Source organism: Poromitra crassiceps (assembly GCF_964638095.1).
Source record: "Poromitra crassiceps genome assembly, chromosome: 19".
NCBI classification, from domain to species: Eukaryota; Metazoa; Chordata; class Actinopteri; order Beryciformes; family Melamphaidae; genus Poromitra; species Poromitra crassiceps.
Window position 1 is genome coordinate 19,940,389 of NC_139646.1, and position 20,647 is coordinate 19,961,035.

The window sequence follows — 20,647 nt, forward strand, 5'->3', positions numbered from 1 at the left end:
TTAACGCGCCTTTATACTGGGGAGTGAGTTTAACCAATCCACTCGCTACCACACTGGACTCACGAGGAATCCGCGCTGATTCACCTCGGTTACACAGGATTAGGAGAAGCAACATGCGAGTAGTGTGTGAGCAGCATGTGCATATTTACAACCTCCAACTACATCGCTCAGTACAGCGCATACCTCCACCAACACTAAGCAGTCTGGAGATACGCCACTTCCACGTGTCAGAAGTTAATCAGTTCTCCCATGCCCATTACCCACATGTTTCACATTAATCAGTTTTGGAAAAATTAACAGGGCGGTTATGTCTCAACTGGAAATTAACTCTCCGGTGAGTGAACATGGTGTTTTTTTGATTGGGACAATGGAGGGTTTGCCTCTTCTTCTGTGTGCTGATTGGCCACAAAATCTGATGATGTTGTGTGAATCTGTTTGTACTTTAAATACCTTTTTGTGAGAAGCCACGTCCCCCTTTGGACAGTTGGTATGACAAGTTAATCAGTTCCTCCTTGGTCCATGATGACCAATCTTTCCACAAAGTTTTGTGCAAAGCCATTGATAAAGTTTTGAGATATTCTGCTAAGACAAACAAACAAACAAACAAACAAACAAACAAACAAACAAACAAACACACATACATACATACATACATACATACATACATACATATAAACAAATAGAAAAATATACATAAACCCTGTCCAACTATGAAATATCATTAAATTGAATTAACGATAACATTAGTTGTCTCACACTTGATTTTTTCTTCTTCACAGAATGTGATCCAGGTGAATTTCTTCTGTGACTATGAGGAGAGCAGAGGGAACTACCTGGTGGACGTAGATGGGAACCGCATGCTGGATGTCTACACTCAGATAGCCTCCATCCCCATAGGTATTATTTATTTATCTATCTATCTATCTATCTATCTATCTATCTATCTATCTATCTATCTATCTATCTATCTATCTATCTAATCTCATAACTTCATGACTGAATTCTTTTGTTTTCAGGATACAACCACCCAGCACTTACCAAAGTCATGGCAGACCCAAGCAATCTGGTAAACAGACTTGTTGTTAATTATTGTTAATGTATTCTTAATGTATTCTTAATTATTGCTGTATTGTTAATTGTTGTTAATGCAGACTTGCCATGGCTCTAATGGGATGTTTGCTTTGGCCACAGGGTACGTTTGTGAACAGACCAGCTCTCGGGATGCTTCCACCTGGCAAATTTCCTGAGAAGTTGTTTAACGGCTTAATGTCAGTAAGTTTGACGTAACTGTACCTTCAAATCCTGAACATGTGACTCACGCTCATCACGGACATGACACTGATCCTATGATGATTACTATAGTGCTTATTACTAAATGGGACAACAGCTTTCACTGCCCACCACTACCCACTTTAACAGAATAGGAAAACTCTGACAAAAAGGACCATTATCATTTCAGTTTAGTCAGTGCAATTCCCCATTTCCAAAAACAAATATTAATATTCCCACTACACTACTAAAATGAAATGGCCAAAGAAATAGTAAGTACATTTTATTTGTATATCACTTCTCACAGAGAGGACTCACAAAGTGCTTCACAGGTTAAAATACATACAGAAAAATCAGTCAGTCAATCAATCAATCAATCAATCAATCTATCAATCAATCAATCAATCAATCAGTCAATCAAATACTTACAACTAATTTGCCCATGTCTTCAACTGCCCATCAGGTGGCGCCCAAGGGATTCAGTCGAGTGCAAACCATGGCCTGTGGCTCCTGCTCCAATGAGAATGCATATAAAGCCATCTTCATCTGGTACAGAGTAAGTGATGGATAAAGCAGACCGTTACTTCTAGACACTCTTGTCACATAATGATGTAGCATTGCAAGTAAAAACTATGACATATCTGGCCAGAAGTGGAAATCTACTCCTAATATGTGCTATTACATGGAATTGTTGCCTAGAGCAAATAAAAAGGTACTTCAAGATATTAGACATTACTACATGTGTTGTTTTTTCTTTTAGAACAAAGTAGAAAGCTGCTTCTAGAGACTGGTCGTGTTTTTACATGTAGGTGAGGCCTATTAGTTCATGTGATGTTTTCTCTACAGAACAAGCAGAGAGGGACCAGTCAGCCAACTCCAGAGGAGGAGAGAACCAGTGTGATCAATCAGGTAGGTAGTGCCCACTAGTGGAGGAGGAAATAATGGATGAATTAATCCTTTATTTTTTGTGTCATGCCACAATGGTGGCCCTACGTGACACTGTTATGAATGAACACTGACACTTCCAGTTACACTCAACAAAAATAAAATGAAAACGGACCAGAAATACAGTCAAACATGCCAAACCTCCACATCCATACTCACACCTATCCACATGTAGAGTAGTATGTATAAACACACACAGACACACACACACACACGCACGCACGCACGCACGCACGCACGCACGCACACACACACACACACACACACACACACACACACACACACACACACACACACACACACACACACACACACACATCTCATGTCGTCAAACAGACACAAAAAAATTACATATGCCTAAGACGTTTACACAGTACTGTTTACTCATTTCCCAAACTGCCTCCAGATATGTTTGTTCAAACGACCACCTCAGGTCCCATATCATGTCAAACAGGATTTCCCTTGCTTCTTTGGTTAGAAAGGAGTTGGACGTGCGCTGTAAACATCGTGAAAGTATCCAAACGCACGATCGGCAACTAAATCCACATAACCCATGTTAGGAAAGCTGCTTCTAAACGAGGCTCACTAAGGTTTGCTCATTAGCATTTTTGTAAGAAATAATAGACTAGCCCACTTGCAATACCTTCACAGCCCACCAGTGGGCCCTGGCCATGGCTGGCATAATAGGAAACATCACTCTGCTGTGTTGTATTCTCTCTCTCTCTTGAGGGCCCTGGATGTCCCGACCTGACTCTGCTGTCCTTCATGGGAGGCTTTCATGGAAGAACTTTGGGTATGACACACGACCCAAACATGGGCTTATTCACCATCAATACTCAATGTATTTATAATAATTATGTGAGGACAAACACTGTGCTGGCAGGCCGTTATGTTGTGATGGTATTGTACAAAGTTAGCCTTAGACGACACACACACACACACACACACACACACACACACACACACACATACACACACACACACACACACACTTAGGCCTCATATCTTAAAATTGTGTTTATTCTCTCTTGTTTTTAATCTGTATTTATCTCCCCTGTTGTTCTTTTAAAGCGTTTTGTGACTAAATTAAACTCATGAGCACGGTGCACCCAAGCGCCTAGGAATCAATACATTATGAGGACTAAAATAAGGTTCAGCCGATATGGGTTTTTGACAAATTTATTGAAGCTGTCGATGTCTGAAATGTTGTATTCTACATTTGTGTGGCAGTGGTGACCCAATGGTTAGAGAAGTGAGCTTGTGACCGGAAGGTCGTCGGTTCAATCTCCAGGACCGGCAGGATAAATCTGGCTGGGGAAAGTGAAAAGGCAGCACTTGCCCCTCCCTCATTACCACCACTGAGGTGCCCTTGAGCAAGGCCCTTAACCCCAACTGCTCCAGTGGAGCTGCTCAGTGGCCAACAGATCAGACTGTGGTTGTACTGGGCAGCTCCCCCTGTATAAATAAAGGTTTTTCACCATTTTCGTGACAAAATAAAGATAAATAAAATTGAAAAAATACAAATATTCAGTGTTTCCTCCAAAGTATTACTTGTGAGAGTGGAAAAGCTCTCTGAAGCAGCATTTGCTCATATAAAATGCAGTCTTCATTCCGGGAAAAACATTACCGCCACTTTTGTCCACATGAGGCTGCCAATATCAACACAACATGAAAGTTCCTTGTAGCTGTTAATATAAACCAATATGTTGTTCCGACCCCCTCTAAAAATACAACTTTATTTTGTTTCACATAATCATAATAATCATGTATGTATAATCTGTTTTGCAGGTTGCTTAGCCACCACCCACACCAAAGCCATCCAGAAGCTGGATGTACCGACGTTTGACTGGCCCATCGCTCCCTACCCCAAACTCAGATACCCGCTGGAGCAGTTTGAGAGGGAGAATGCCCAGGAGGAAGCCCGCTGTCTGGAGGAGGTGTCCCCTCTTTTCTCTTCACATCCTCCTCTGATAAACTGCTTGTTCCCATCCACCAGCTGTATTTAGTATTCAACTCATTTTCACACCTCTCTGATTCATTTACAAAGTTCTGGAGCCGGGGTTTTCACGGTCTGAGACTGTGGGCCTCCCCGGCCAAAGCTAGGAAAAACTCAACAAAATTGAGATTGAGATTCTATATTGATTTCACTGCTAATGTATAAAAAAGCTTTCAAACACTGGCTTGTTAAAATGGGATTTCATGGTTTCTAGATGTTACTGTCGGTCTTAGGTTGAGGATCTGAATTCCCTCCTGTCTGTCTTAGGTTGAGTATCTGAATTCCCTCCTGTCTGTCTTAGGTTGAGTATCTGAACTTCCTCCTGTCTGTCTTAGGTTGAGTATCTGAACTTCCTCCTGTCTGTCTTAGGTTGAGTATCTGAACTTCCTCCTGTCTGTCTTAGGTTGAGTATCTGAACTTCCTCCTGTCTGTCTTAGGTTGAGTATCTGAACTTCCTCCTGTCTGTCTTAGGTTGAGTATCTGAACTTCCTCCTGTCTGTCTTAGGTTGAGTATCTGAACTTCCTCCTGTCTGTCTTAGGTTGAGGATCTGAACTTCCTCCTGTCTGTCTTAGGTTGAGTATCTGAACTTCCTCCTGTCTGTCTTAGGTTGAGTATCTGAACTTCCTCCTGTCTGTCTTAGGTTGAGGATCTGAATTCCTTCCTGTCTGTCTAGGTTGAGGATCTGATGGAGAAGTGGGGGAAGAAGGGCAGGCCGGTGGCAGGGATTGTAATCGAGCCGATCCAGGCGGAGGGCGGAGACAACCACGCCTCCGTCGACTTCTACAGGAAGCTGAGGGGCATCGCCAAGAAGGTACAGGGTGAATTCCCAAAGACTATTTAATGTTCGAATGATACTAAGGATGCAGTAAAGGCGGCTGTAGCTCAGGAGGTAGAGCGGGTTGTCCATTAATCGCTTTGGATCAAAGAGGTCGGTGGTTCGATTCCCGCCTCCTGCAGTCTGCATGTCGAAGTGTCCTTGGGCAAGATACTGAACCCCAAATTGCTCCTGATGGTGTGTAGGCACCCTGCGTGGTAGCCTGCCGCCATCGGTGTATGAATGGGTGAATGTAGACTACCTACTGATTGTAAAGCGCTTTGGATAAAAGCGCTATATAAATGCAGGCCATTTACCATTAGTAAAGAAGTGTTATCTTTTCTCAAACAAGAACTTAAAGTAATAACCTGAAACCTTTTCATACAAATTAATTATTTTTGCTCCTCTCTGTTGCCAATTGATACGATACAATACAATCATGATTCAACCTATAGCCAGGTGAATATAGTTTGCATTTGCTGTTCTAAAAACCTGAGGCATGCAAACACCAAAGCAATGGCTGCTATTGTGAGAAGAAGTATTGCCAAAATCAAGAAAATCAAGAATCTTGTGGATTATCTGGGATATTTGCTTTCCTTTAACAAGTACCCTAATGTGATTGTTTTATGCCATCATTTTGTAAGTGCAGGAGTTTATTTTTTTAGATCTCATTTCTACACACCTACTAACTAGAGCATAGTGTGTAGTGTTATAACCTGCTTTCAGTATGGTTTCATTGTTGACATTTTCTGTGTTTTGTGCAGCATGGCTCTGCATTCCTAGTGGACGAGGTGCAGACAGGGGGCGGGTCTACAGGGAAGTTCTGGGCTCATGAGCACTGGGGATTGGATGATCCAGCTGACATTGTCTCCTTCAGTAAGAAGATGCTGACGGGAGGCTACTTCCTCAAAGACGACTTCCAGACAGACCAGGTAGAAATCCTTATCCATCATCCAACATCAGAAACTGAGTGAAATAGTCCCCTCATAGCAAAACGTGCAAATCAGTCTTATTACATGGACAGACATTCATTCCAACACATATAGTTTTGTAGCTTATTCATATTTTGACGACTCTCCATTATGCCATAGAGGTGATGTGGCATGCTGCCCTTTTCAGTTCAAACTCAAAATAAAAGTGACATTCATAACAATAGGACTTTACAAATTCCACAAAACTCAATAAATGCCTCCAAACTATAACGAAAGAAAATAAACACCATGGTTGAGAACTGTCTCTGGCATTTTCCTCTGTCCCCTGACACACCTGATTGTGTACAACCAATTGTTTAAGAGTTGGACTCCATGTGCATAAAATAAAACACAAGCTGGCACTAGGTGGCACTGTAACATCATCCTTTACTGAAAACTGGCTCTAAGTACTCCATTTCCAAGTGACTCAGCTTCATAAATTCCAATGCACACCCAGCTACTTTATGCTCCTGTATAAAATGGTTTCCTCCGGCATGTTCTTCTCCTTAGCCCTTCAGGATCTTCAACACGTGGCTCGGAGACCACACCAAGAACATGTTCCTGACAGAGGTGATCAAGGTGATCAGGACCGAGAACCTTCTGGAACAGGTGAAGAAGTCTGGCAAGGTGATCCTGCAGGGTCTCTACGACCTCCAGGTGAGACATTTTCTGATCTGCAGTTCTCTGCAAAGCCGTGAGCGAGCAGCATTGTCTAACGTCGTGGATAGACAATGATTTTCGACTGTTTAAGTGCAAATCTGAGCGCGAGTACAGAGCCATCAGGGACTGAAGTAACACAAGCTTCTCTTCTGCTCTTATTGAAGGCTAAGTACCCGCACCTCCTCAGCAGAGCCAGAGGGATCGGAACTTTCTGTGCCATCGATGTGAAGGATGAAGCCACTCGCAACGACCTCATCCTTAAGGCCCGAAACAAGGGTAAGGCATTTAACATTAAGATTCATGTATTTTTTCAAGGGAGATCTGACCAAGACTGCAGCAGTACAGGAAGTTACAGACAGGACATCACACCAAAAAGAAGATAAAATAGAACAATATAGTAATGAATACAATAAAGTAGCGAACAAGAGAGAAACAGGAAAGAGGGAAGGCAAGTCGTGGGTGGTGGAGTGCGATTCGAAGGCACGGGCAATATTTTACTAAAAGGATTGACAATTATCAATAAATCTACCAATAATCTTCCCTGGATCTGACCATTTCTTTAACCCTTTCTTCCTAAGCTTTGGGGACAGAGCAACAATATAAACATATGATATATACAGTATATAGAGTTAACTAGGTGTTAATGCTCTTTGTCATCCTCTCAGGTGTGGTTTTGGGAGGCTGTGGAACGCAGTCCATCAGATTTCGTCCTGCTCTGGTGTTCAAAGAGCGACACGCACACCTCTTCCTGGACATCTTCAACGACGCCATCGCTGAGCTCAAATAGTGAGCCGCTCCACAGGTTCAGGCTGCTACTCATCCTGCTTATGTCAAGCTGTGCAAAACCACCTGTTTTGTCTGTAATGGTGTCGTGTTAGGACTGAAAAAGACAACATGGAATGTACATCATCATGGGATATTTCTTTTGCTGGTTTTCCAACAAGTAACCTAATGGGCAAGACTGGTTGTGTTCAAGTCAATATGAGGTCAAACAACGTGTCAAAAGAAAAAAGTACAGTTTTAAATAAAACCACAAAGTATTCTGATTGAATCATGTGCAATGTTTTAATTCAAACTGATCTCCCATTCTGAATAAGCTGTCTGATGAAAGCAGGATGTTGACGGTTGAGACAGTGACAGTGTTGGGGAAAAGTTACTGGCACAGCAAAGTAATCTGAGTACTCCAACACATTACCCCCAAGCCGGGTTAGTGAACATGTGCTCTAAAGGTCAGAGTCCACCTGCAAAGGCTTGCCTTGCATTTCAATAACAAACTGAATTGACCAAAAACACTCATGAGCCAATCATTCACACCAGGGACAGTCAGACTGCAAATGGCTAGAAATTGTAGATCACTTGCATAATCTTTAACTCTGAGTTACACTGTTATGGAGAATACACCCCTCTCATTCTGGAAGGGTATTCAGATCATAATATTCTGTAGTAATATGAATATATGTAATATGATTACAGTATCCATAAATTAAAATTAATATAATTTGATACACTTTTAACAAATCATACATCACTCTAGTCCAGGGCCCCAAACACTTTCTCAAAGCCCTGTCTGTCCACCACACGTCCAAACCGCGTGGAGAAATACAATGTCTCCGGAGTGCTGTATCTCCTCAGCTTCAGTATGGGCTCGCCTGCAGCGTCCCCCGTGTCCCCGAGGGTCATAACGTCCGACACGGGCAGGTACGCATCGTACCGCCTGCCCCAGAAGGTGAGGTGGGACACTTTGAGCGTGGTGTGGGACGGGTCCAGGTACATCATTCCCACCACTCTCCTCAGGAAGTGGCTGGCAGCGTACAGCATGACGCCGGCAAACAGCGCTATCCCCGAGGTGTAGCTGACCAGGAAGAAGGAGACGGCGCCCTGGAGGTAGAGGGCGTAGACAGGGGGCAGGATGAGCAGGGTGAGTCCGGTCTGAAGCAGCTTGAGCCTGGACACGGCTCTGAGCAGCTTGATGTGCGGCAGGGTGTAGATCATGCTGTACTTGTCTGTGGACAAATCGGAGTACCTGACCAGGGAAGTGACTCGAGGTGTACAGAGTCTCCGGAAGACGGGTTGGACGGGTGCGTGAGGCCGGGAGCCGCAAGGTAGCCGACCTGTCAATGCCCATGATCCTCTGCTGCAGGAGAGCACCTGGGAGGTTAATCTGGGAAGCAGTATCGACCTAAGCTGTGGGAAATTAAAAAAAAAAAGCAGTTGAGTTGATAGTATTAACCTTAAAAGTACATCTACATGTATATTAAACTTGGCTAATTCAATATTATGGTTTATCATCTTTCAGTGGAAACTTGTGATGACGATGAAGAAGGTGATTGTGGGATATCATGACACAATTCTGTTAATAATAATAAGACAATTTTATAAAAAAAAATCTTGACAAATTGAGGTATGAAAAGTTTTAAGGAATTAAAAAATGTCAGTAATGTGTCTGACATAAAACCTAAATTACCATTCAGTTCAATGGGATGAACATTGATTTGATTAGTTAATTAGCATATTTTGCATTGTCCAGCGGCCCTCCTTGTCATGATATTGCTGTGTAATATCAATTGAATATTCAATTAAGATTTATTGTCCCAAAGGGGGGGGGGGGGGGGTCTCCTTTAGGTAGATGAAACATGACAACAGTCAAGAGTTTTAAATTAGGAGCGTTATAATCCATAGAACACCATTAAAACAGACTACCGATCTATAAAAACAATACATTAACCAGAGTTATAACGCTATATAACGCATAATATATAGGCTATAAAGTGAGCTTACTGCCGAGGATAAGCAGTCAGTCAGTTGATGTAAATGCTGCTAGTGCTAGTAAAACACCTTTACATCATTTTCAGACCTCTTGCCAATGAATGAAAGATTACGGAATTAACAGAAGAGAAGAGGAAGCTCACCATGACGGCCGACAGGATAACTAGAAGGATGAAAACATCAATAAACGTACAAGAATCCTACCAAAGACACTAGTTTAAGGGGGCAGCCATATTTGCTAGGTGACCATACATTTGACCCGGATGTGTTTTGTGACATTCAATTTTGTTGTTTTTCTCTTTACTTGTGTGCCCCCTTGTGGGGGTGTTTAATATTAGAACTGTAGAAACACTTTAATTTTGATTTTTTTAACCATTCTCACGGGACTGAAAATGTTATGGTTCTTGCCTATGTGTTGTTAAGTTAATGCGGAAACGGTAGGTCATATCCGCTAGTCATATACGGTCAAGTCAGCAGCTTGTCATGCGAAATGTTTTATGACTGTGTGAGGTTTCTCCGACAATTAGGCGGAGCATGAACGCATCTTGAATAGGGCTGTTGAAGAAAGTCACAGACGGGCAGCTAGCTACCGGACCGGTACCGGGAGGTTGTGAAACGTCCCCAACACACCACAGTCTCAGAACAGGAAAATGCTGCAGCTCGGAGATGACGCCACCCTTTACTCGATTGTGTTCGTGTTGGTTCTGCTGGGGACCAGGAGCCCGGTGTGGAGCACGGTCGTGACCGCCTCTCTCTACCTGTTCCTGGTGATGTTTCGCTTCCCTCAGGTGCCGCCCAGCCGAGCCTGGCAGGTGCTGCGCCCGGCTGCTGGCTCCCGCACCGGCGTGGCGGTGGTCGCACACCGGGGTGGCGGGCACGACGCACCGGAGAACACTATAGCAGCCATCCGGGAGGTGAGACTGGGGTAGAGCCAGGAGGGGGGGTATTCTCCTTGGGGCGGGGGGGTTGAGAATCACTGCCCTAGGATGATTTTCATCACAGCATGACATCTTGTATAGGGTGGTTGCCAGGGGTTACAAGAGTGACAGCAACAGGGGGAGACACTTCAAATGAGCAGGCAAACAGCACACACTGTTGTGACTGTTTCAACAGTCTGTTGTTGCTGTATTAGTGAGTGAAATTGGCTTGTAAATCATGTAGCCTCTCATTACCCTCCTACTTCTGCAGAATCCCCTGTATCCTTCTTGTGTTTTCATAATTTTCCAGAGCAGTTTTCTTTTCACTCTCTGACCAGCCATCCACAACTTCAAAGTCAAACATCACTACATCTTCAGAAACAGATAATCACTTCTTCCTTTTTAAATAGAGTCAGTTAAGTGGAATGTCTCCAGTCAGGTTAAAGCTAGGGTTCATATTGGTGATCAACTTGTTAGGTGGAGATGATAGCAAATTCCTCCTTTGCAGCTTGGCCAAAAATAAACTATCTGAAAAAAATCATCAGCCTTCCAATCCACTCTTCTACCCCCCCCCCCCCCCCCCTTCACTAGGCCAGTAAGAACGGGGCGGGCGGCGTGGAGTTGGACCTGGAGTTCTCGTCAGACGGCGTCCCCATCCTGATGCACGATGAGACTGTGGACCGGACCACCAACGGGTCAGGACCGCTCAGCCAGATGAGCTTCTCTGAGCTGAGAAAACTGGATGCAGCGGCCAAACATCGATTCAGGTGAGAGGGAAAAAGAAAGGCTCCATTATGCAAACACAAGCAAACAGACAGACAGACAAAAGGAAAAGCTAAAACAGAAGCAGCCTTGTTGCAAAATGTCAGAACAATTTAAAACTTGTTTCTGCCATCAGGGTGTGACAGCAGGTAAGACAAGTCATCTGACAGCAGGTAAGATGAGTCATGTGACAGCAGGTAAGACGGGTCAGAGTCATGCTTCATTTCTGTGTATTGATACTATGCTATTATATTGCCCAGTGCCCTATGTGTTTAGTTAGACATAATAAAAGACAAAGGGCCAGCACTCTAAACTTCCTTTTGTTTTTTTATATAAATCTGGGTCAGACCAATGTACGTTGGTATGACCCAGATATATATATATATTAAAATACAATAACAAAAAAGACATTGGGAGTGCTGTCCCTTTTTCTTTTCTCTACAGTTTCCTTTGGCCTTACACTCAAGTGTTTTTATGGATTGAGTTGTCCTCGCATTTGGTGAGCTTGGACAATATTTATGCATGGTAGCCTGGCTACAGCAGCAGATTAGACTGCTGATAGGCAGGTTTTATGTTTCAAACTATTGTCCAAACTCACTGGTAGCGAGCACAACTCAAAGCAACGAAAAAACAATTGTCCAAACTCACTGGTAGCGAGCACAACTCAAAGCAACGAACAAACGTAGGTGCATGGCAAAAACAAGCTGTTTAGAGAAGAGAACAAGCCAGCACGCTAACAGTCCTTTCACAACGAACGTTTCAGTCAACAGGTCTTCTTCAGCGTTGAACACTGAAGAAGAACGTTTCAGCCAACAGGTCTTCTTCAGCGTTGAACACTGAAGAAGACCTGTTGGCTGAAACATTAATTGCTGCTGCTGCCCAGATGATTGATTAAACTTGTGAAAGGACATTTAGCATGATGTTTCAAACTATTCATACTTTTTGCAACATTAACATGAGACTGAATGTCTCTCAATGTCTCAATGTCTCTGAATGTCTGAATATCTCTGCTTTGGCGCTGATAGATTGTTCTGTAGAACTATACAACAATAAGATTCTCTTATCTTGCTTGGGTGTGTTGACTTGGTTAGTCAGTCTTGGTTAATACTGGGGGGCTTCCAAGCCATTTGTGATAAAACAAAAGTGAAATGATACAAAAAGCTACAAAATAAACAGAAGAAAGGGATGCAAGTTGCTGATTTGTGCAGATGAGATTTAAAAAAAAAAGCAACCAAGGGGCTTCTAAAAACATCTCACTTCAAAACAAACAAAATGGTTACAAGAGATCAAGATGACAAGCAAAGACCCAACTGGATTAAACGTCAAAATCTCAATGACAGCAGAAACAACATGATGAAAAATGGTAGAACAACAATAAGTTGTCCATAAAATGCATCAGTGGGCATTCTGCTAATGCTTCGCCCAGAGCCACTGACAGTGAGTGTAACAGTGAACTTCATTTGTTAGATCACCACCGTTACAAGCAGCCAGCCCAGTAGTAAGGAGTGCCAGGGTCAGAGCCGCAGTGCACCTTAATGAATGAATGCAAGATATTAAAAATATTTTGAAGATCTGAGCAAATGAGACAGGGGGGGGCACAGAAGGAAGATATGGACGAGATATGGAGAAAAGTACAGATTAGGGATCAGGAGTGTTCTCATTAGGGATGTCAACGGTTAACCGTTAATCGATTAACCGTCGCTAACGTCGTTGTTCGGTTATTGCTGTCGGTCTATCAGTTAACACGTTCACTGCCAACAACGTGTTAACACGTTTTCAGAATCCAGCTGTTGACTGCCAACAACGTGTTAACACGTTTTCAGAATCGATTTTTTTTTTTTGACGGTGGATCGTTGATCTGGCCCTTTTGCATCTTCTATTATACTGTTAGAGCCGCCGGGCGTGTGCAATCCATTCCGCCGACCCACTGAGTGGCGACGGTGCTCAGACTATTGAGTGTTGTTTGGCCAGAAACGCACGCATTCCAGCTGAGCTCAACCGAGGACCCAGAAGCGAACGAGCCTCATTCTCATACTGTAGGCGAAAACCTTTCACACGGGCGCACGGCGGTGGGGGGTTCCAAAGGTGGACTGGGTGGAAAGCACACTTTGAAGCGCGCAGCATAAAGCCTAGAGTCACACAAGGCTTCGTCAAAGCTCTCAACCGAAAATCCAAGAACGGATTAAGCCACATCCACGCTCGCCGACGAGGGGCCGCCAGAGAGGGAGGCTGCTGCTCACTGCTCAGACAGGCAGGAGAGACTGGCTTGTGACTGACAAACGCTGCTGAAATCCACCAGACACGCCCACGGAGGGAGGAGTTGTAAGGAGAGGGGGTGCGGGTGCTGCTATGGAGGAAATTACTGTTCAGAACTATATTGTTTATGTCTGATGTCTCACTGATGCCAAAAATAAATGGTTAAAGTGACTGTTTGATATTGAATTTCACAAAACTGCGATTATCTCAGCTTTTTGTCTCAGACGCTGAAACCATGCTGTACTCAACGGCTAATATCTACATAACTACTAACTCTACAAACTAACTCTTTTAGACAGAGAAAGCACACATTCTATTAGTACTTTTGTGAACTTTGTGTTCACAAAGTCCAAGCAGAAAATTATCCTTGGCTCTTGTAAAATGAGCCAGAATCCTCAAAAAAACCCTCTGGCAAAAGCTACCTACAGTAAAAAAAAAAAGGCTGGCAGTGAATGTGTTAATATAAAAAAATAAAAAAAAATAAAAAATTGTCTATTTACTCAATGAGCTCATGCCCAAACAAGGCGTGTCTATTTAGATGCTGAAATGTTAATGCTTTTTGTGTTAGAAATTCTAACACAAAAAGAATTTGTGTTGAAATGTTGATGCTTTTTGTTAATGCTTGTTAATGCTTTTTGTGTTAGAAATTCTAACACAAAAAGCATTAACATTTCAGCATCTAAATAGACACGCCTTGTTTGGGCATGAGCTCATTGAGTAAATAGACAAAAAAAAAAAAAAATAATATTAAAAAATTATGAATTAACCGATAGGTTAATCGATTATTAGCGTCGGTTAATCGAAAGTGAAATTAACCGAAAATTGACATCCCTAGTTCTCATGACATTTATCACATGCATTTCATCATGATCCATGCACAAATGCAAACGTGTCTTCCCCAGTCTTAAATTAAGCAGACTGTTCGTTGGTGGTCTCGGTATTTAAGCTTAATCTGCTATGCCAGTTAAAGTCACTCTTCATCCGAGTCTGAACTAAATGCCTTGAATGTAATTTGATTATAACATGTGTAAACTGTCTAGGAATATTGATGTCTTTGGAAAGCTGGCATGCACATCTGACTTATTGTCTTTGCTGAGGGCCGGAGATAGCACTGTAACATTTGTGTTGTTTACTATGACCCCCTAACCTGACGCTGCCAGATGGATGGGTTTGTGGTGGTGTTGTGAACTTGTGAACTCAATACTGCCCCATCTGGTGAAGTCAGGTTAATGACCCCCCCCTTCCCCCCTTCTCCTCCTCTTGCAGGGACAAGTTTGCAGGGGAGAAGGTCCCATCTCTTGAGGAGGGAGTGGAGGAATGCATCAAACTGCAGCTCACCATCTACTTTGATGTCAAAGGTCATCCAGACGAGGTGCAGCCAATCACATGACTCGATATCTGGAGTCTGTCTGGTTTGCTTCTTGATTGAGTTGATTTATAGCAGGTCAGCATTGCATATAAAAAAATCTCAGAGACAGGCTTGATTGCTTCTCGTGTTGAGGAGCAGTGTTTTACAGGCTAAAATATTTCCCGGACCAAAATATGCAGATGAAACAGTATTTTATTCTAGTATTTTTGATATATTGCCTCTTCACTAGACGTTTTTGGATCTCTACACTAATTAGCTAGCGTACTCATTCCATTGTGAAAATGTGACTTGTGTCAGTTACAGACGACTATAAGCTGAGACCAGAGACGTGTTGATGTTGTTGCAGTCCCTTGGTCACCAACAGGTGTTGATAGGTTGGCTAAAATATGTAACGGCTAGTCCCTCAGTATGCATCAGTGTGTAACCACCTAATGACTGACAAGTGGTCTGCTAATCAGCACATTTTAAGAGCACATTAAAGGAATGCAGAGCTGTAGTGGTGGTCATTGTTTCAGGCACTGTTATACGTGTTGAGGGCCCAGAGCAGTGTTCCTACAGTCACACAGCTGCTGGGCCCACCAACCATTTTGAGAGGAACGTGTGACTGATATACAACAGCCACATGTCTCTCCTCCTCCCCTCCTCCCCAGGCAGCTGCAGCCCTCAAAGACTTGTACAAGAAATATCCAGTTCTCTACAACAGCAGCATCGTCTGCTCCTTCGAGCCCAAAGTCATCTACAGGGTAAGAGGGGGCTTCCAAGGGTGCACGGGGTTCATGGGACTATAGTGGTATATGCTAAGGTCAGGGGTCACCAAATCACTACTGGACCTGCCACTATATCAGTGTGTGCCGCTTCAAGAAACCATAAACAACAAGAAAGAAAACGGGTGAAATATGGGATCCTGTATGTCTCATGTGTTGTATTACCTGGTTAAATAAAAAATGTTACAGTAACATATGTGTTGAGTAGCAGTAACCAACATTTAGTCTGTGTCTGTGTTCAGATGAGGCAGAGCGACCCGGGGGTGGTCACAGCGTTGACCCACAGGCCGTGGAGTCTGAGCCGTTTCGGAGACGGCGCCCCGCGGTTCTCCTCCCTGTGGAAACACCACTGGACCACGCTGCTGGACGTGCTGCTGGACTGGGCGCACCATCACGTGCTGTGGAAGCTCTGTGGCGTCTCCGCCTTCCTCGTCCAGAAGAACTTTGTCTCACCGTGAGTTTGTCCAACTGAAACCATGCACACTCGTGCCTTTTCACTATTATTCTGTTATTCTAAATCTCTAAACGCACCAGTGTTTTTTAGGGACTGTAAAATTATCAATTTAATCGAGATATTCCATAGAGCTACTCCTTTTATTTTTGTTGTACTACACTCTTAAAAATGATATGATGTCCCTGAAGAAACATGTGACTTTTCAGGGCAGCTTGTTAAAGATTATAGTTAATGCTAAATGTTACAGGCAGTATGAGGTGTTCTTATATAAGCGCGTATCCCATGAACCTTTGTTCAGACATAGTGTTGTCTGAGGTGACTAAGTCATCTGAGGTTGTTGTCAGTTTTCAATGTTCAACAGCATTCTGCTAGAAGACATGTTAAGAGCCTTGGTGGTGTCACAAAATAGTTGCATCATAAGAACGTAAATGATGACTGTCTGATAATCTCACACTGTTATGTATCGGCAATCTGTGATGCTCAAATAATCCCTTCGGAGTCATTTTGTGATGAATTGTCACCCGCCCCGAAATCCAAGATGGCAGCTCTGCCCTTCAACAGTTAAAATTGTAGTAAATACTGTTTATTAGCACTTCTGTCTCATTAAACCACACAGCACTGTCTAACTTCTATCTGTGTGGATATGTTGCTACAGTGTTTGTATGCGCAAAACACCATGAAATGCCTTGTCATCAACTGTTATTGCTAACAATGGCTAGCCTGGCTAGAGCTAACCCTGGCTGGTTTCCCGACTGTTTAAATGGAACGCCGACAACAACCCAGGTGTGACGTCACTCAACTGCGATATCATATTCCTAGTTCCCAATGCAAATGGAATGGACCATTAGAATATTTATTTATTATTATTTATTTATTACTCAAGTTGAAACGGTCTGTAGCTTACTCTCACAGTGAGTTATTTTCCCCATCCCAAATTGTGATTTTTGTACTTACTAGTAGAGACATGCTAGCAGGCCAAATAAAACGTGTACTTGTCTGTACTGTACTAATCAAAACACATGATACTTTGATGCTATTCCTACCTGTAACCTGTCTGCAGGGACTATGTGCAGTACTGGGCCCAGCGGGGGGTGGAGGTGGTGTCCTGGACCGTCAACACGGCGGTGGAGAAACAGTACTACCAGGAGCTGCTGCGCGTCACCTACATCACCGACAGCCTCCTGGAGGACTGTGACCCCCATTACTGACGCCCGCACGCACCCAGGACATTATGTAAACACAACACACACACACACACATGCATGTTAAAAAGATTGGGCCCGTATTGACAGAACACTTTGTCTACCCATTACCCAATCTACAGCACCAGGTGCCATTTGGACTGACCTGATCCTGATTGGCAGTCTTTGTGCCACTCTGTAGTTGCCCAAGTCTGATCCCAACGGAATCATTTTCAAAATATTATGGCACTTCTTTGCTCAAATCTGTTGTGGCGTCCTTACATGCCTTCACAAACATTTCAGGACAATGTGTTGAAGTACATTGTTTGGACACGAGACATCAGAAAGCACACCTGTATCGAATGTACTGTCTTAACCAACTCAGGACTGCACCTTCGTTCTTTTTGCATTGGCCGTCTTTTCTACCTTGATGTTGTCCAAACACCGACACACTGCAATAACAGTCAGATGATGCCTTTTTGTATGCCCGTGTCCCAGAATACCTGCAGAGTGGAGACAGTTGAAGGTACGTCAAGCTGGAGGAGTAGCAACAATTATCATTTCAAAATGTTGACCGTTCAAAATGATTCTTCGAGGGGGGTAGCGTTTTACAGGGTTCCCACGGGTCCGTGAGCCTCTCTCTTTTTAATTGTTGTCTGTGTAAAGCCTGCTAGTTTCTCATTATACAATTCTCACTGTTATAGCAGTAATGAACCTTGATCCATGTCTCAAACTATGCCGTGTTGGGTCCTTTATATGTGGGGATTTGGGCCTTGAAAGTTCTTGGAAATTCCTTGAATTTGATGTTGGAGAAGGTGTGGGAACCCTGATTTTAGCTTTTCCGTTTGTTGCCACTCCTCCAACATGGAGGTGGTGCGTGCCTCGTAACCACTGGTAATCACTCTCTAAATATTCTGTCACACCGCCAAAAGAATCTGAATCACTTTCAAGTGCGATTAAATATAACAGAACTTTTCTTGATGGCGTTGGTGCAGACATCTCTGCAAATTATATGGTCACAGAATATAGTGACACATGATACTATGGTGCATACAGCATGGGGACACCTCGGCATTCCGAAATGTCGGCACTCCGAAATACCGGCATTCCGACAAAATTGTCGGAATGGAGATCTGTCTCGCCATTGCGAAAGAACCCTAACCCTAACCCGAGGGACTGGCTGGAGCTAACCTCTCCCAGCCCCCACGTCTAATCCTAACCTCTCCCACCCCCCACGCCTAAACCTAACCTCCCCCAGAACCTAACCTCTCCCACCCCTGTAGGCTAAATAACTCAAGATGCTATGTCGGAAAGGCGGACCTAATATCTTTCGCAATGGCGAAACCTTTTTTGGAGAGGGCCGCCTCTCCGAAAGCGTAGAAGTCAATGATCGGAATGCCGACACTTCAGAATGGCGAGATGACCCCATACAGCATAGATAGGACAAGCAATACAGTACAGTAGATTGGAATCAGGAAGTACCGAGTGTACAGAAATAAAGATGGCGTGAGATTGTATGAGGCTTTGAAGTGCAATAAATGTGCAGGGATTTTTCTTGGTGGCATTGGTACAGAGACTTGTACTCAGGCCCGCCGCACCCCATTACGCAGAGTACGCAGACTGCATAGGGCATCATGTGACTGAGGGCACCAAAAAAAAAAAAAAAAAAATTTTTTTTTTTTTTTTTGGTGCTCTCAGTCAGGCCACTCACTGAACAGCAGGCCAGGCGCCGCCTACTGGTTTACTAGTGGTTTTATTACTTTATTCAGGGTTAAAGTGGGCGCATCTCATTGTAAAATTGGACTTGGCCCAAATTGGGCTTCAAACGGCCCAAATTGGGCTTCAAACGGCCCAAATCTGGCTTCAACCGGCCCAAATCTGGCTTCAAACAACCCAAATTGGGCTTCAAATGGCCCAAATCTGGCTTCAAACAGCCCAAATCTGGCTTCAAACGGCCCAAATCTGGCTTCAAACGGCCCAAATTGGGCTTCAAACAGCCCAAATTTTTCGCCGCCGCCCTTCGGACGCCGGCACGCACGTCGGCCCGTATCGGCCTGGCCTGCTTGGTATCTAATGCCCGGCCTGAATTATGATCCCAGTCCACCCCTGCTTGCATGTACAGTTTAACAATCGCTTGTTTGCTGACATGTACAGTAATTCTAACAATTGTTTGTTTGCCACATGTAATGTAATGTGAGATACACTAGTATCGTTCATAATTAATGATTTTGCGGTCTTTCGTTTGACAGTTATTGAAAAGGGGGGGGGGGGGGGGCACCACAAAACAATTACGCTTAGGGCACCCAAATGGCCAGCAGCGGCCCTGCTTGTACTAATACATGAGAGAATAGTACATTCTGACTCCTGGTAGCTACAAGAGGAGCAGGGCATCACATACAGTACAAAGGTATAGATCACAACATACTGACAGACAGAAGACGATGAGCACCATGGGTGTTCTTGTCCTAGTCAGTGTAAGACATGACAACAGCCTAGACACACAGCGCTCCTAGAATAAGGAAGGAAAGCTGTTTACTACCAGACTGCCATATCAGCAAGCAGTGAATGACTAAGCGCTTGTGTATCTGCATTTGTCCTTTATTTTAGTGCAATAGACAACTTTTAAAACATATTAGAAACTTAAATGCTAATGTCATACTTATCAACACAAATGCAGAAAAAGATTACTTAACCTATTTCCACTGTGGTCATTTGTCATAAAAACAGAAAACATACAATAAGAAGAGGAGGAAGGTTGTATAAATGTTGTATAATCCAAACACTTAAATCACCAACAATCCTTTAAAAAGCACCCTCATTTTTTCATTTCCCTTTCCCTCATTTTGTAAAAAAAGAAGTCACATTTTCAAATATTGGATAATTTTGTAAACCCGTTTTTTCTTTTTTCAATGAATGAATCTGATTCTGTGTGAAGTTGCCTATTTCCTGGCAGCTCCATCGTCAGGAGAGTGGCAACTGCGGCTGTAGATTTGGGCCCTCAGGTCACCAAAATGATGGAGATAAAATATGCAATTGAGTGGATGCTTTTTGTGTCAACATTTTAGCCCTGGTTGGAATCGCACCCCTAACCCCATCAGTTGTAGTGCCATGAGCCACACAGCTCCATCGGATGATGATTTGTTCCACCAGACAAATTCATTTTTATTGTGTTTTCTGAACTTGTACGGAATGATTGAATTTATTTAAGTTGAAACTGATTATAGAAATCAAACTCATGATGCTCTTACCAGGTTTTTAATCCTATTAAAATACATATTGGATTGAAAACTCCTAGATATTTAGTTTCCTTTTCAGATATTAAATTCAGGGCTTGAGACTGATGTGCGCCTCGTGCAAAGTTGACTCGGTCACACCTCTGGTACAAAGCAAAGCATATGTATGCAGTAAAGAAGCTGTACTGTTGGGCACTGAACCAGAACTGAGTCCTCTTTTCCTCAACAGCGACATTTTGAAAATGGCAATATTTGAACAATTTAAAATTAAAATGAAATACAATCCAGG

The 20,647-nt window shown here is 43.3% G+C and overlaps 3 protein-coding genes across 3 annotated transcripts in view; 2 read left to right on the forward strand and 1 right to left on the reverse strand.

The window, feature by feature from the left end:
* Positions 1–7,443, forward strand: part of LOC310793939 (4-aminobutyrate aminotransferase, mitochondrial-like) — a gene marked incomplete at both ends in the record, with an annotated part of 10,182 nt that extends 2,739 nt beyond the window's left edge. The window contains 12 exons of the mRNA XM_083655825.1: positions 780–897; positions 1,017–1,066; positions 1,192–1,272; positions 1,733–1,825; positions 2,116–2,178; positions 2,944–3,007; positions 4,003–4,151; positions 4,885–5,022; positions 5,790–5,957; positions 6,507–6,653; positions 6,821–6,932; positions 7,322–7,443. Coding sequence (XP_083511951.1) covers positions 780–897; positions 1,017–1,066; positions 1,192–1,272; positions 1,733–1,825; positions 2,116–2,178; positions 2,944–3,007; positions 4,003–4,151; positions 4,885–5,022; positions 5,790–5,957; positions 6,507–6,653; positions 6,821–6,932; positions 7,322–7,443 — 1,305 coding nt within the window. The remainder of the gene's footprint in view (positions 1–779; positions 898–1,016; positions 1,067–1,191; positions 1,273–1,732; positions 1,826–2,115; positions 2,179–2,943; positions 3,008–4,002; positions 4,152–4,884; positions 5,023–5,789; positions 5,958–6,506; positions 6,654–6,820; positions 6,933–7,321) is intronic.
* A 317-nt stretch (positions 7,444–7,760) lies between these two features.
* tmem186 (transmembrane protein 186) lies at positions 7,761–9,649 on the reverse strand. The gene is made up of 2 exons (XM_083655471.1): positions 9,566–9,649; positions 7,761–8,840 (listed from the first exon to the last, which is right to left on the reverse strand). The coding sequence occupies exons 1-2, from the start codon at positions 9,566–9,568 to the stop codon at positions 8,187–8,189; spliced, it is 657 nt and encodes a 218-aa protein (XP_083511597.1). The 5' UTR covers positions 9,569–9,649; the 3' UTR covers positions 7,761–8,186.
* A 301-nt stretch (positions 9,650–9,950) lies between these two features.
* gde1 (glycerophosphodiester phosphodiesterase 1) lies at positions 9,951–18,734 on the forward strand. The gene is made up of 6 exons (XM_083655652.1): positions 9,951–10,336; positions 10,931–11,106; positions 14,624–14,729; positions 15,377–15,469; positions 15,733–15,944; positions 17,005–18,734. The coding sequence occupies exons 1-6, from the start codon at positions 10,073–10,075 to the stop codon at positions 17,150–17,152; spliced, it is 999 nt and encodes a 332-aa protein (XP_083511778.1). The 5' UTR covers positions 9,951–10,072; the 3' UTR covers positions 17,153–18,734.
* Positions 18,735–20,647: the final 1,913 nt, after the last annotated feature.

Bases quoted from the DNA above. Each gene is read 5' to 3' on its own strand.
- gde1 (XM_083655652.1), top strand. From the start codon at position 10,073: ATGCTGCAGCTCGGAGATGACGCCACCCTTTACTCGATTGTGTTCGTG. The intron at 14,730-15,376 runs GTGCAGCCAATC...CCTCCTCCCCAG, and splicing joins TCAAAGGTCATCCAGACGAG to GCAGCTGCAGCCCTCAAAGA. The intron at 15,945-17,004 runs GTGAGTTTGTCC...ACCTGTCTGCAG, and splicing joins CAGAAGAACTTTGTCTCACC to GGACTATGTGCAGTACTGGG.